General features: G+C 40.8%; 1 protein-coding gene across 1 annotated transcript; it reads left to right on the forward strand.

Annotated features, from left to right (window-relative positions):
- The first annotated feature begins 1,045 nt into the window (after positions 1-1,045).
- Positions 1,046-15,685, forward strand: ndc1 (NDC1 transmembrane nucleoporin). The gene is made up of 18 exons (XM_080725410.1): positions 1,046-1,177; positions 2,013-2,133; positions 3,527-3,628; positions 4,820-4,994; positions 5,110-5,242; positions 5,392-5,500; positions 5,614-5,665; positions 6,451-6,583; positions 6,795-6,887; positions 6,996-7,077; positions 7,396-7,560; positions 8,729-8,995; positions 10,567-10,682; positions 10,830-10,880; positions 13,148-13,211; positions 13,314-13,414; positions 14,636-14,796; positions 14,905-15,685. The coding sequence occupies exons 1-18, from the start codon at positions 1,145-1,147 to the stop codon at positions 14,966-14,968; spliced, it is 2,022 nt and encodes a 673-aa protein (XP_080581536.1). The 5' UTR covers positions 1,046-1,144; the 3' UTR covers positions 14,969-15,685.
- The last annotated feature ends 353 nt before the right edge of the window (positions 15,686-16,038 follow it).

Below are 16,038 nucleotides of genomic sequence, written 5' to 3' on the forward strand. Positions count from 1 at the left end.
AAAACAAAGTTGTCCTTTAACCACAAGTATCATGTAGTTGAGTAAAATTTGACCAGGAATATGTTTGTCCTGGACTGGGGTTAAGGTCGGTTAGATCATAAGGTCAGAGGGTGGTAGAGGGAACAAAAGGCTGAGGTTTTAGTATTGTGTGATGATACCATACCAGTGGAGAGTGAAACATTTGGTACAAATGTCTTTCATATATTTTGTGTACCTGTAAATAAAAATTGCTTTCTCACTTTGAGGTTGAGCAGCCTGTTTTCCATTTTATGTTGCTTAGTTTGTTCAACTTTGTGTGCTATTACCGGTACTGTATATATGTTAAGTAGCCTACTGTATGATCTGAATAATGTATTTAATATCCATATACACATAGCCCTTGATGATTTATACTTGAAAGCCAGTGGTGTAAGTAACTACATTTACTTAAGTACTGGACTTAATTACAATTTCTAGGTATTTGTACTTTACTTTAATTTCCAATACTTTTACTTCTACTCTCCACTACTTCTCAGATCCAAATGTTGTACTTTTACTCCACTACATTTATTTGAAAACCTTAGTTACTAGTTACTTATAGATTTTGATTATTATTACAAAGCACACATTAACCACTTCAGCCCTGTATACGGGGCTGAAGTGACGCATTGTGAGTTTGTAGATCTGATATATTCAAAAGATGTTTATACATGTCATTTGAAAACTTGAAATGGGACATTCTGCATATTGAGTAGGCTACCTTTACTTTTGCTTTTGGTATTTTAGATACATTTTGATACCAAATAGGCTACTTTTGTACTTTCACTCAAGTAAATTCTGAATATAAGAGTATTTCTACATTGCAGTATTGATACTTTTACTCAAGTAAAACATGTGAGTAGGCTACTGTCTTTTTCCACCAGTCTACTACTACGTCATATGACAGGTGTCAGATTGGAAGCAAGCAACCATAGCAACTGGTGAATATTGCCAACAGGCAGTGAGCGGGACAGCCTGTAGAGGTCCTTTGAATGCATGTGGGCGCGCGATATGCAGCATCCTTCCAAGTTCAACATGATGATGACCAGTCTGTAACTTTGAAAGCGGAGAGCCAACATTGTTTTTATGCTTCATTATTGGCTCTCCTTCCATCTATCTCACCAACATGTCACCAGAGCAGAGTGGTTGGTTACGGAACGTAAGTATTTTAACAACCATAAAACCTAAAGCTCTCATTAGCTAGCGCGCTATCGTTAGCTTCCTGCTCTTATTTACGCACCTAACGCAAGCAGCACACTGGGCACCTAAACATTCTTGCCACCTCTATGGTAAATTGGCTAAAATGTAAATAATATGATAATAATAAAGAATTTGGTCAAAATGTTACATGATTTGATTAAACATGTATGGTATTGGTATCTTCATTATCGAAACTAAATCCACTTTCATAAACACAGGAACATGTACCTCTCAACTTCTTGTTTATGGCTTTATGCCCATAATGACTGGCTGGTACCCTCAACTTCTTGTTTATGGCTTTATGCCCATAATGACTGGCTAGCAGCCTCTGACAAAGACTGTCATATTTATTTTGTCGAGTTGCAAATGTCAGACTTGATAAAGGAAATCTGAAATCTCTGCCTATGACAGTCTTTGTCCAAGGCTGGATTAGCCAGCAAATTGTGTAGCAACTTTAGAAATATTGGGTATTAGATTTCAAATCTTCAAGCATGTTTAGTAATTATATAACTTCAGACCATTTTGCAAAGTATTGCAATTTTACGTTTTGGGGAAAAATAGCCAAACGTACCCACAATGTTTAGGCACCCACTTTTCCTGTATTCCTCAGGAAAACAACAGTTTTTACATTAATTTTTGTAGACTGATCAGTGTATTTTCAAAATATGACCTCATCGCAGCCATGGTGTGGAGCCATCATATCATAATAGATGTTGGTCAGCTAGTTTGATTATTGAATGTTTTGTTTAGATGATCTGCTGATGCTGATCTTTATGTTTGACTCTTTTATTTAGGTGATCACATGGAGAGCTGCGGCCAGCATCGCCTGGGCTGTCTCGTTGATGCCTCCAACCACAGCTCTGTTCATAGTGATCAGCAGGTTGAGTCTGCTCCACCCCATTCAGTGGATATCAGGTCAGCTGGCTCTTTGACTTTAAAGTTCACAATGGTGGTTAGATAGTAACTGAAGTTGAACACTTGCCCCAAACACACTCACCCCCAGTGGCGGACCACTCGCCCTGCTTTGCACGGAATGCTTGCCCATAGCGGGCCACCAGTGTGGGACCAGTCACCCCACGGTAACATGTCCTTGGTTCGAACTCCCTTTCATCCGACCACCTAAATCTAACCTTAACCCTAACCTCAGTAAAACTAACGCTGGTGAATGATAACCTGGTGAGTAGCTAACCTGCCGACGCTGGTGAATGCTAACCTGGTGAATTTTAACCTGTTCGGACCAACTGGAGTTCGAATCATGGGGCAGTCCCCCACCCCACTTGGCAAAGAATGATCGCCCCCAGCGAGGCAGATCATTAAGCCCGCTTGATGAGAACAGAGTCAGACTACAGCCCCTAATATAAACTTATTAGGAAGTACTAGTAGTAGCAAAAAATATTAACTACAGAGTTGCACTGTTTGACTCTGATGTGGCCACGAGAGGCGAGCCACTTGAGCAATCTGAGGTTGCCAGATTTGACAGGAGGCAAGTGTGTTTTGGGGAGAGTGTTCTTGTATTCATGTTATGGATATCCTTATTGATCCCACAGGGGAAATTCATATGCATATGCCATATGCTTTTAAGTTACAGATACAGGCTATTAGAAAGAAATACAGTAAGATACATTCATAAGAACAGTAACATCACAATAAAGACACCATCAATTATTAATGTAAAGTACTGTATACAAACGTATACAGCTTATACAATCGTCCTGTAAAGACACCATCAATTATTAATGATGAATGTATACAAATGTAATACACCCTATGCAATCATCCTGTCATGCAGAACATAAAAGATAGTATAAGCATTTGATTGATTGAAGTCTTTTTTTAGAGGTTTGCATAGGAAAAGGTACAGTTTCATGACAGTACAGTTCACTATTACAAGTTCAACTAAAAGGATACATGGAAGAAAGCCTATGGCTTGTTTGAGATTGAGATCCTTTTTTAACTCATATAAATAGTAGTTATAGTTAATAGTTATGACATAATCTACAGGTAACGTTACAAATGACATCAGAGTTGGTGTTACAAGATATTGGACTCTCAACCTTTTTAATTTGAAGGACCCCCAGTTTGACTTGCATTAGACCACGGACCCCATGGGATGCCAAACAATAGTGTAAAATCCTCTTTCCTCATTGTTAAATTAACTCGGGCTGTACAAATGTAAACCAAAATTGTACACTCTGCTGGACCCCCCAAGGACCCCTAGTGGTCCTTGGACCCCACTTTGAGAACCACTGTGGTACATATCATGTAGTGTAAAAACTTACGGTAGAATTCTTTTCCTTTTATTTTTCAGATTGCCTGGACATCTTAACAAGTACTAGCGCAGTCTTTTCCTTCATCCTGTTGTTCGCAGTGATCTTGGTCATTGGGTTCTTGAATCTGGAATATTACACAGGTGAGTGAGCAGCTTGGAAACCCAACAAACCGAAGTGGGGGATTTAAGATTTGTTGTAGGTCCATTTGACTCATACACACAAAAGTCAATAGAGATGATGCGGTGTATTGGATATGTTTGAATAGATTGTTGTAATTCTTAATTTGTTAGCCTGTATTAACTAGGCTGCTCAATTAATCACATTTTATTTTAAATTATCTTTTTATTGTGCTCCATTATGTTTTGCATTGATGCAGTCCTTATGTCATGTCTTATAACTCCATTATAGCCCTTTACAGTTGTGCACGTTCACCCTAAAAGCCCAAGGCCATTGTCAGTTAAGGCCAGAAAACACCAAGTTGACTTGTCCAATGTCAGTAGGATGTCAGTGGGATCATCCTTCAAAACTGCCCTCAAAACCCACCTCTTCAGAATTGCTCAGTAACTTGGGCAAATGCCATTGATTTTGCCCCTGTCCCTGCCTTCCCAAGGCATACGTTGAACCGGGTGATTGGGACTACCACTAATGGCACAATAGGCGCTAATGGACCATGTGAGGTGTGATTTGTCATCAATTCCAGTGTGGTTAGATCGTTATCTGATTGTAATTTGTCTGGCTACTGTGAGACTAGGCTGTGGCATGTTTTCAGCTTGAGCCAAGATAAGGGAAAGAGAGCCTTTGGTCTACAAGAAAGGTAAAACCAATGCAACTCAAGGAGTCTGACGAGGAACTACAAATATTGTGCAACATTTATTGCAGCCTTTCATTTATTACACTCGGACTCCTTGAGTTGGTGCTGACCTTGACCAATTTAATACACCTATCTGACCACCATATAGTAGTTGCACCATGGCTGTCTACCAACATTTATTAAAAAGGGGTGGGGGGGGGGGAGCGGGGTCCAGGCACATACCACATAGGCGCTAATGCCTGACAGCATGTCGTGGGTTCGAGTCCCGTTCCCGAAGACTTTTGCTGCGTGTCACTCCCATTTTCTGTTGGTCTACTGTCTATCATAAAACAGAAAGCCCCAAAACAAATCTTAAAAACAAAAAGGTTCAATAAATGTTTGACATTTCCTAAGTCAATGAGTAAATGTGTACTGATAAAATAAGCGATCATTGACCAAAACAATCATGATCATAATCAAAATTACTTTGCCATAATCAAGCAGCGCTAATGACTGTTGTGCCATTTTTGTCCCCTCATAGTCGTCCCATCTATTGCCTGTTCAAAAATTGAGCTGTTGGGTCAGCTACTCCATCCCCGACAGATCATCCATTGCCTGGTGCATGGCGTCATGGGAATGATAGTGGCCTGGTGCTGTTCTGTAGCCATTGGAGGAAGATATCGGACACTTGGCTACCCATGCACACAATGTGATAGGTATGCAGCAGTTCATGATGTACTCGGATAGTGTTCACAAACGTATGTTTCTGCCTTTTTGGAAGCCTGATGTCCATCAGTAGTTTTAACAGTGGCACTTTTTCTTTTAATACAGTGCTGCTACTACTCAGTTATATCTGAACGAGCACCTCCTTGTGCTGCTGCTAGCAGGAGCCTTTAGTGGCCTCAGTCACAGCCTACTGGGAGTGATCCACAACATGAACTATGTAGCCTTCCACACTGTTCAGGTATGCTATGTTGCACTCAATATCTTCAAAAAACTTTTTTTTCCTTGGAAAATGTAACTTTACAGATATTAACTTTTTAACTTTTTAAGTTTGCACGGCAGCTTTGAGGATAAAGGTCAATGCCAATGCCATCTCCTGTTTCCTTTTAGCAATACAAGTTCCTTCGCTTCAAGGGAATGTTGCCTTTGGTGGTGAAATGCAGTGCCATCCAGAGCTTTTATTTTGTCAGGAACTACCTTGCCGTGTATTACTTCCTAGGTAATTGTTTGTTGTATCATTCCAAGATCTATCTGTGCACGTTCTGAGATGCCATGTCTGGGTCAGTGTGTGCATGATGTGTTTTCTAAGCTTGATGTCTCCCTTACTCCCAGGATATGTTCCAAGAACATGGGTCTGTAAAACACTGAATCTTCAGTTAGACAGGTTAGTATGAATTATTTATGATTGAATAAATTATAATCACTGCATAGTACCTTCCAGAGTGGCAGGGTATTGTAATCGATCCTCTGTTTTTGGTTGTGTGTGTATTTGATTGATTGAATTGTGTATTAGAAGTTTGCATAGAAAAAGGTACAGTTTCATGACGGTACAGTTCACTGGTACAAGGTCTACTAAAACGAGATCCTTGTGTGTGTGTGTGTGTGTGTGTGTGTGTGTGTGTGTGTGTGTGTGTGTGTGTGTGTGTGTGTGTGTGTGTGTGTGTGTGTGTGTGTGTGTGTGTGTGTGTGTGTGTGTGAGCAAAATAACAAAGTTGAGAACAGTTGGTGGATTTTCATGAAACGTGGTGGGACTGTTCATTAGGCCAGTGGTTTTCAGGCCCTGAAGAGCACTAAGAGTTGAGGCATCTATTGTGAAAATAGCAGATCTACATGCTCACAACGCCTCTGCTATTTTCACAATTTCAGCCTTTAATATTTTGACAATTTGGCCAATGTTTAATTTGTCTTTTTAGAGGTATTAAAAAGTCCTTAAATTGTCACTTTAGAAATGTGCAGATACCCTCTATACAACTTTATGTAGATTGGTTTACTGTTGAGCAAGAAAACAATATTGCACATTAAGTTAATCATCTGGGGACCCCCAAAAATAATGTGGGGACCCCCCCTGGGGGTCCCGACCCACAGGTTGAGAACCACTGCATTAGGTTACACTTTTGGGGTTGAATTGGTCAATCAAGTAGAAATATTGATGCATTTGCTTGTGTGTAGCTCCCTCCATCCTCTGGACACCATAGCTGGGCTGCTGGACATCTCTCTGCTCTACCACCTATGGATCTGTGGTACCTTCCTGCTGCTGCAGTGGTACATCACTGTGCTGCTCTTCAGAATCTTTGTCACAGAGGTATGCAAAAGTTTGTCTACTGCTTTCTTTTTTACAACACCAGGGGGCAGTATTGTAACTCCCAGAGTCTACTTGTGTGTACTGCATCATGTCATTTGTGTTATAGCATGGCTTTTACAGGTATTATATTAATTTGATGGTACCGTAGTTCATTCCCTAAAATTGTGTTCATACTTTAAAATATTTTATAATATATTGTATTTTTTTCCAGGTGTTGAGTTTTCCAGTGCAATCGGCTTTTACTGAGGATGATAATCATTGTCTTGCAAAAGTTCTCACTGGCAAGCAGCCAATGATTTTGAAGGTAAATCAACACATTTAAAATACGAATAATAGTATCAGTTATCCATTTTTGTGTTGACCGACGAAGCTTTGAAATGCAGATAATTACAGGTCTCCCCTCCTATGTCAGTTTTTAGCTCTGCAGGACTTGGCATTACTGTCCCAGCACTGTCCTTTGCGACGTCTTGAGGTCTTCAGTCTTAGTCAGCCAGGTTTGTTGCTACTTTGCTGCCTAACACAGAGCAGATGTCCATGCTCAACTACTAGTATTAACATTTGATATTTTATTTTAGTGCCATGCACTCATATGAACACTTAAGTGTTCAGCCCTCATGGGATTGAACAACAAATCACAGGCCTACAGTACATCTGGTTTAATTGTAAATGCACTTAAGTGCAAGTAAAACCCTTTCCTACAGTATGTCATACTGTGACATAACAATCCTGACATCCATTTGGCACCAGGGCAGAAATAGACGTGTATTTTCTGTTCCTGAATGTGAGAATAACATTAGTCTTGTCTTTCCTAGGTGGCCACCCTCATAACTGGAACGCCGTCAGTAAGGAGTGTCTGTCTCTGCTAGCTGACCTGACTCAGAGGCTTGTTGCCCACCATGACACTGTAGCCACGAATGGCAGGGCCAAGACCCAGTCTACTGGCAGCGACAAGACCTCCGCACAGTCCAACAGCTCTGGTATATAATACTTAACTCTTTTACCGCTTCGGACGTTCCCGTTCGCCCCAATTTTCAACCCAGCTCGTTGCCAATACGAACGCTCGTTCTTTTACCTTGTCTGATGACTGTAAGCTGATGAGGGTTGTGTACAGTAAAAACATCTCCTGTAATGCTGCTTTCAAATCTCCACCACACGTAAACATCAATGATGTCCAATTCACTTCCTGGATGTTCTCTGTGGACCTGATCTAGATTATGCATTTCTATGCTCTGAACGACGGCAAGCGGAGCGGCCCAATTCACATCTATTCTTTGCATTAGGCTGCCTGCCCTCTGCCGACAGCTTGGCTAAAGTACACATATAGTAGGTCCAAAAAAAAAAACCTTTTAAAAATAATGAATAGATTTTTTTCTATAACATCGCAAAGGTAAGCTGCTTTTTGCTGCCACCAGCCCCAATAAATAAATAATAAATCTGGCAGTAGAACTGTTAACAATACACACAGACATGATGAACCAACTGCCCTGTTCTAATGGAATTGACTGTGTTTTTAAAGCGTGGCACTTTTCACAATTTGTCGAAGATCTTTTATTTATGTGACAGAAATATGGCTTCATTGACAGCCATAGAAATGTATAGAACTTTTGGGGGACTTTTCTCATTTATGGCAATGCTGTGCTTACATAACAGCCTCGTGACTTATCTGTTCAATGTGAAGATGATTTAGTTATGTATACATTGCAATAAGCATAATCGGGTGCCCCGGCAAAGAAAGAATGTGGCAAAGAACATCAAAGTACTTATGACCCCTCTACACTTTTAATATAGATAATTAGGCATTTAGCAGTGACTTAACAAGTGCATGATCAGTAAAATGTATACAAAAGACAGGGTAAATGGTCACATAAGTAGAGGCAAAGAAAGCAATTTAAATGCTTTAAAGTGACTAGGATTCCAGGTAAAACATCAAACCAAGCATCTGTCTAATCTAAATTACATAACTAGCTAGCATTGTGGTCAAGCAAAACTAAAACTAAATAAACATTTTAAATCACATTATTGTTAATAAGGAACCACAAGAAGATGATTGAAGAAATTGTTGGCTGGGGGGAGTATAGAATTTGGAAATGACAAATGGAAACCCTGAATCTATTTAATTGTGTATTTGTATTTCATTCTTATTAGTAAGCTCTGGTACAGAGGAGGTGATGACTCCCAGGCCTGGGGCCATGATCAGGACCTGGGCCCCTGCCTCAGCCTTTATGCGCTCCATGGGGCCTCAGTGCAGCCCGGCACTGAGCTCTCCCTTCACACCAAACGTGGACAGCCCTTTGGCCTCCCCAGCCCTGCGGCGCCTCGCCGGACCACTGGAACCCTCCTCGCCTTGGTACGGCTCCGTGCAGAGCCCACACATTATGAGGAGGGGCCCCAAACTCTGGTCCCAGTCCACAGGTGAGATTAAAAAAAAATATATATATATATATATATATATATATATATTTTACTGTTCATGCAGTCCATTTCTACATTATGTGTAATCCTGTACTAAAGGTCATACTATTTGTACTTCCAATATTAAGCATCAAACGGTCCTATAAGGCTGCAACAGATAATTAAACTAGTCAAATTAACTGATTACATTATAGAACATTACAATCCGGGGGGTCGATTTAATTTTAAGTACAGGTGCCGTCTGCATACAGTGTGTTATCATATTAACACAATCATTATTTAGTTAACATCATTGACTGTCTTCCATCCTATTCTGGAGAAGCACAACCCATCGGCTATCGTCTGACGACGATTTAGCCTTTGGGGGCAAGAGACAACGTTTCTGGGCTTCTGTTGTAGCCAGTCCAGTAGTCGATGGGTTGTGTTTCTCCCAAGAGGAAGACTTGGCTTGGACATTTGGACTGGCTACAACAGAAGCCCAGAAACGTTGTCCCTTGCCCCCAGGAGGCTAAATCGTCGTCAGACGATAGCCGATGGTTTGTGTTTCTCCAGAAGCCCTTGGATAGGATTGAAGACAGTCAATGATGTTAACTAAATAATGATTGTGTTAATATTTTTCGGCCCCAAATCGGGAAACTCGGGCCGGGCAGTCAATGAGTTGAACATTTTTTAATCAACCCCCAGATTGATTATTTTTATAATTTAATCAGTTAATTTGTAGTAGTTTAATTATCTGTTGTAGCCTTACAGGACATTTTGAAACAGACCATGAGGTCTGCAACAGTTAATCAGATGAATCGATTTAATTGAACTAAGTAAGTAATGTAGAATAATTACTATGAAACAAAATTGATAGTTGCAGCTCTATGTACTTTACAGCTATAGTAATGGCAATAAAGCAATATGTATTATTCTAATAAACATAAGACATAAGGACGACTCTGGAAGATACCCAAACGGCACATTGGATAATTAGATTGGATGCTGTGTACTGGTGCACATCTCTCTCACACACACACACACACACACACACACACACACACACTTGTGACTCTCTCACACATGCACCAATGTTTCCTCCCTAGTCTCAGTTAAAAATGGTGACACCCCCTTCTGTGCCACACGCAGAACTGCATCTCCAGAATGCACTGTGGCATCAACGTTAAACATTAGCCCATCAATCCCTGTGCCTCGGGATTTAATCCCTCTCGTCGCACTTTTTATTTATCGGCCCGTTTGGTGAGGACAGACTACAGCAGTAGTTAGTTAGGCAAAAAACTGTTACAACATTGGAGGTGCGCCGTGTCTGGCGGGCTTGAGCATTGTGAGGGCCACTAGAGCTGACCCAACGCCCAAGCGGCCTAGGCACAGAATCGTAAATGTACCCCCCCAATGCCAGCAGCGAGCACTATTTTCTACCAGGCCGGCCTCCTGGCTTGTGAATCATTACTAGAGGAGAAGCAGTTCTGCTTGTGTCACAGAAGGAGCGTAGCACAGAAGACTGAGACCCGGGAGGAAAAAAGGGTCTCCTCTCACACAACACTCAATCTATCTTTCTCTCTCACTCACAGTAGATTCGCCGTCCAATGGCAGTCCCCCATCAACCCCAGCCCCGGCACCCAGCCCAAAACCAGCAGCCTCCAAACCCAGCCTCCTGGCTCAGTTCCTCCAGAACAGACAAGAACAGGTATTAACAACTATATCAAAATCCCATGGTAGATGACGTTCCTACTGTATAAGCACTATACCTGTTACATGACACTCTTTGTCCTGTGTTTTATTTTATATAAAGAAATGAAATGGTCTCTTTTCTACATTTAATTGTCTCATTCAGGTTAAACATTTCTTGGAAAAGCGGGTGCTGATAATGTATTTGTTTCACAAGGTAGGTTCGCGTGGAATGTGCATGCTGTCTTTCTCTAAGACTGGTGAATTCGGTGAAGTGCTCACGCTGGTTTATTGCTTGATCCTTGTAGCATTACTAATCTAATCCCGTTTTTCAGACCTACTCACCATACAGCAGGGTTCCCCAATAGGCGTCCCGCGGGCCATTTGCGGCCCGCAGGGGGCTACTGTCAGGCCCCCACCGACCCCAGTAATAATGGTGGTATAAGAGCAGCAACAACACTAGTATATCGTCGTTGTCAGGTGGAAACCTCGTATCTCCAAATTTGTACGTTCTTTCGCAAAGTAAAGCCCTGCTTCATCATTCAAGGCCGTCTCACCAAAGTAGTGAAAACAGCAGATCTACAAGCACACAACGCCTCGCGGTGCGAGGCGTTGTGTGCTTGTAGATCGGCTGTTTTCACTAGTTTAAATCATTTTTTAAATGATAAATGCAAAACGAACGGTTTTCGACATACAAGATTTTCACCAGACAACGACGATATCTGAACTGTCACTTGAGTAGCAGGAACGCCACCGTCACCCCCTGCAATGTTGTGGCCCTCGGCTTGGTACCCTAGACATGATTCGGCCCTTGGGGAAAACTAATTGGGGAACCCTGCCATACAGGCATTACTAATTAAACTGGTTTTCCACCCATCCTACCGTGACAATCAACCCTGCTAATTCCTTTAAGAGCTCCAGTTAAGAAGAGTCATGTAACACTTGGCAGTTATTTGAATACGATAGGACCCAATGGCAGGAGTGGGCAACCTTTTCGGGCACAAGATCACTTTGGCAGTTTTCCAATGCTGGCAAGATCATCCACTGCCAGAGAGTGAAAACCACCATTGCTTTTATGTCTTATTAACGGCTTTTGAATTTGAATAATACAAACATGGAATGAGTCTATAGTTTTATAAGTTTTATAAAAATAAATGTAATAAAGAATAAGTAAATAATTTAAAATTAATTGTATTATAATTATTCTGACTTGAATTTTAAAATCAAAGTTATCAAAATTAGTTCAACAATATGCCACCATAGAAAATATATATTGCACTACTATTCTTTAAAATATAATCTAATCCCTTAAAGTAACACCTTGAACATCTCACCATCCCGACATGATTTCATATTTTTGGCATAAGCATGACACACGATAGTACTCAGAGGCTGCAGTGCAGTGGTCTTATTCATTTAACCAAATGGCTTTCTCAAAACAGACCGCTGTGTTGCTAGTTGGGATTTCAAATCCTTCACCTTTCGCTGTTGACTGTTGGCTGGAAAAGTCCTGTCGAATGATTTGTGGTTTGTCAGAACCAAAACCGAAAGTCTTGTCCAAGTTTCCTTCTTCACCTTGTTACAGATGAGACGCCATTTCACATGGCAAAAAAACAATTATCTTCCCCTTCTGCATATAAATAATATATATTTTGTTTAATGGCATCTGTGTTATCTCCTTAGCTTTATGGTAACTAAACTTGTAGCACAACTGGACAATTGATATGCTGACTGTAGCATTTGTATAATATGTAGTGCACCGCTGCCCTAGTGTGATTCATTGGTCACATTAGTTTAATTGCTGTTTCATTGAATATTTTATTAGACAAAAAATGTAGCACAGCACAAGTACAGTCAAAACACCCTGTCTAAAAGGAACACAACAAAAAAGTCCTTGCAGTCTTGTTTCCATTGGGGTGCTTGCTTGGACCCCAACTGTGCAATCACTCAATTAACCATTGGGATCTGGGAAAGCTGTCGAACAAAAATACATGGTTGCCCACCTCTGCCCAAAGATGTTCTCGGGTTATCAAATCCTGAAAATGATCATTGTACCACCCTTATGATAAGGTAACCCCATCTCTTCCATGTCCTAATATCTTCTCTGTAGAAACTAAACTGGTGATGTCTGTGACCTCCTCCCTAGAGCTTTTGTGCATCCTTTGTCCATCCTCCTAAATCATATAGTAGTGCATGATGTACAGCGAGCACCTCACTCTATAAGGCTTCATTTATACTTTATTTTTCGGTAAGTGTGTCTCAACGAAAATACTGTATTACATATGTAATACATATTCTTTGTTGAGCGAAAATGGTCATGAGGAAGTATACCTTAACCCAAGACCATCTGTCCTGCCTCTGCTTCCTTCCAACTAATCCTAGTCAAGGTCTGCGTTCAACTAATCCATAGATCACTGCCAGCTAACCTGGTTTGTTCCCATACAACTGTAGAATGATTCTAATAATGGTGATCTTCCACAACAGCTCCCAGAACCTTCCAGTCAAGCTCTCTTTGCTGACAGCCAAGCTCACATCTGGGCACTGGAAGGTAACTTGAATGTAATAATATCAAGTGAGTTTATACTGTATAAATTGTCATGATGAAAGGTTTAACTTGATTTGATCTACCATACTTTGTAATATCTTCCAGGGCTGTCTCACCTAGTAGCAGCCTCCTTCTCCGAAGACCAGTTCGGCGTCGTACAGACTACGCTACCCAGCATTCTCAGCAGCATGTTGGTCCTTCAGGAGGTATTATCTGTTACTCTTGGACACTATTCATAGGGCAAGGGCACACAATGGGAAGAAAGGATTCGTTTCTGACATGTTGATCTGGATAACTAGAGTTTTTTTTTTTTTTCTCAAATTGCTGGTGGTGACTGGAAATGGTCAATGACAGTAAATCATTACACAATCTTTGCGGAGGTGGCAAGGGAAATTGGAGTGATAAAATCTATTTTGCTACTATCAGATTTCGCCACTCCTTGCTGTACTCTTGACAGAATGAAATCACACTTTAGTGTATTGCCGTACGCTTGACGGTATGAAATCACACTTTAGTGTAGCATACTAAACCCTCAGAGACCAACTGGATGAACTTTATTTACATGTCACCTTGACAACCGAGTGGAGCCCCTTCAAGTTTGCCAAGAGATTTCAATCAACATGTTGAATAATCAAAACTTCATGACGCTTGAGTAATTAAACATGATTTACCCCAAATTATATAAAAAAAACATTTCTGGATTTATTTCTTTTTTCTTTTTTTTATTATCTTACAAACTATTATAACAATTCAATTCAAGGTGCATGATATTTCCCTCAGTTAATGGACCAGATTCAGCTGCATAGAGGACAGATGATTACAATGTTATTGTGACACATCTGTAAACCCTTATGAATGAATTTTTGTTTGCAAGTTATGTGACTTATAATAGGCCCCCTTCATTATACGGTATACCAGCACCTGTCTCTGGTCCCTGCCTCGGTGTGTTTACAGTTTACTAATACTACATAATCTGAGTGAGAGACTAGGGGAGAAAAGATGCATTTAAGGTACATGTGAAGGGGTCGTGTTCAAGCTAAAAGACTTTTTACTTCCTCTCTAAGGTTGCTGCATTGTCCACCTGAACAGTTCGTTTCTGGGGGGCTTCCCAAACCGAACAGCCCACCTGAAACTTTGAATGATGTCATATTGTAGTTTGTAGCCAGCCGAACCGAACACATTTCTATTCTGGTGTAGTATGCCATTACTTTTAGGCTTTAAGGTACATTCAAATAAATAAATACAAATTTACAAGTGTAGCAATTGATGGAGGAATTTTAGTTTCACATGAAGGTACACACTGACCCAATCTAAATAAGATCTTGTCGATCCAGTGGCGTTAGTAAGGATGTTCAGTAAAAGACTTTAAAGACATGAATTTCAACTGAATTAGCCATTGATGCAACTGTCACATTTCTTGTCTTCAGGCAGTGGACAGGCACTTCAAGCTGCCCCATGCCTCCAGCAAGCCTGTGAGGTCATTCTACAGCATGGGAGACACTACGTACAAAACGCTGCGCTTCGCTCTTAGAGCCACCCTCAAGACCGCCATCTACAGGATAACAACCACCTTTGGGGAACACTTAATGTACGGCCTCCCACCTCTATAAAATGTCTCCTGTATAGTTGATGAAATGATTTCTAAGTATTTCCCCCGTTCCCATCATACTAACTATTTATTTATTTATGTCCTCAGTGCTATACAGATGTCGGCGGAGCACCGGAAAAGATTGCAACAGTTTCTGGAGTACAAAGAGTAACACTCGTGCACCTTGGCTTTCGAGCCTTTGATCAGTCCTCTTCAGCTTGGTTCAGAAGGAGCAAAGTGACAAGCAGAATCTCATGAAAGTGCCTCATTTTGTTATTATTCATCATTCATGACTTAACTATATAATGAGGCACACGGTTCTATGCATAAGGAGAGAGCAACTCTTCAGTAACAATGACAGATGTGTGCTTCAGAGTTGCGGCCACTTCATGTATGAAGGACTTGAGCTAGCCCATAGAGGATTTTTGTATGAGTACCCCGTTTCCAAAGTGGCGTTATCAGCTGTAAAACGTCATATCCTGCACATAATTTTTTACTTTTGGTACATTCAGATTAGATGTAAAGGTCTCTTTGTATTTCCTTTGGAAACATGAACATGTGGTCTTGGTTTCATGCTTCATACTACGCTCTTTCGTTGAATACACATTGTACCCACAAGACTTCTAAATATTTCGTTCTGTGCTCGGAGAGCCAGAGATGGTATGATGATTCAGAGATGCCAGTGACTGAAGCTGTTTTCTGTATTTGTGTGTCATACGAGATGAAACCCCCACAGTCACAATTTTAAAAGAGAATGTTTCTTTTGTGGATTGTTTTCGGAACATCTGGTTTTGTTTTGCACACGGTCCCAGGAGGCTTGTTTACAGCCCTGTGCATCAGCTTTGGTATCAAAATGATATCTCTGACTTGCAATGTTACTGTAAACACATTTACAGATTAAAGGTTTGGAATGATTGTATGTGCTTGTGTTTCTGTCAGTTTTGCTGGTAATTACAGCCATATATACAAACATATACATCCATCACTCATCTAGACTCTGTGATATGAAATATGATTTGTTCAACAAGAGTGGGGACTGGGGAAATCTTCCGTGTCTGCCAACAAACATTTAAAATGGCAAATGGCCACCAAAAAATACATTATTTGGTAAATACCCGTATGTCACGCGTTTATCATTAAGAAACCCCTCACGGACCCGAGTGCGCAATCCAAGTCCATTTGTCATGGAGGGTTGGTTTGGGGGGAGAGAGAGAGGGGGGGGGGGGTAATGTGATGAGTGAT

Source organism: Nannobrachium achirus (genome assembly GCF_963921795.1).
Source record: "Nannobrachium achirus genome assembly, chromosome: 5".
In the NCBI taxonomy this organism is placed as follows: Eukaryota; Metazoa; Chordata; class Actinopteri; order Myctophiformes; family Myctophidae; genus Nannobrachium; species Nannobrachium achirus.

Coding starts and splice junctions, on each gene's coding strand:
- ndc1 (XM_080725410.1), top strand. CDS start 1,145: ATGTCACCAGAGCAGAGTGGTTGGTTACGGAAC. Junction 1,178..2,012: donor AGAGTGGTTGGTTACGGAAC/GTAAGTATTTTA, acceptor TCTTTTATTTAG/GTGATCACATGGAGAGCTGC. Junction 3,629..4,819: donor GAATCTGGAATATTACACAG/GTGAGTGAGCAG, acceptor GTCCCCTCATAG/TCGTCCCATCTATTGCCTGT.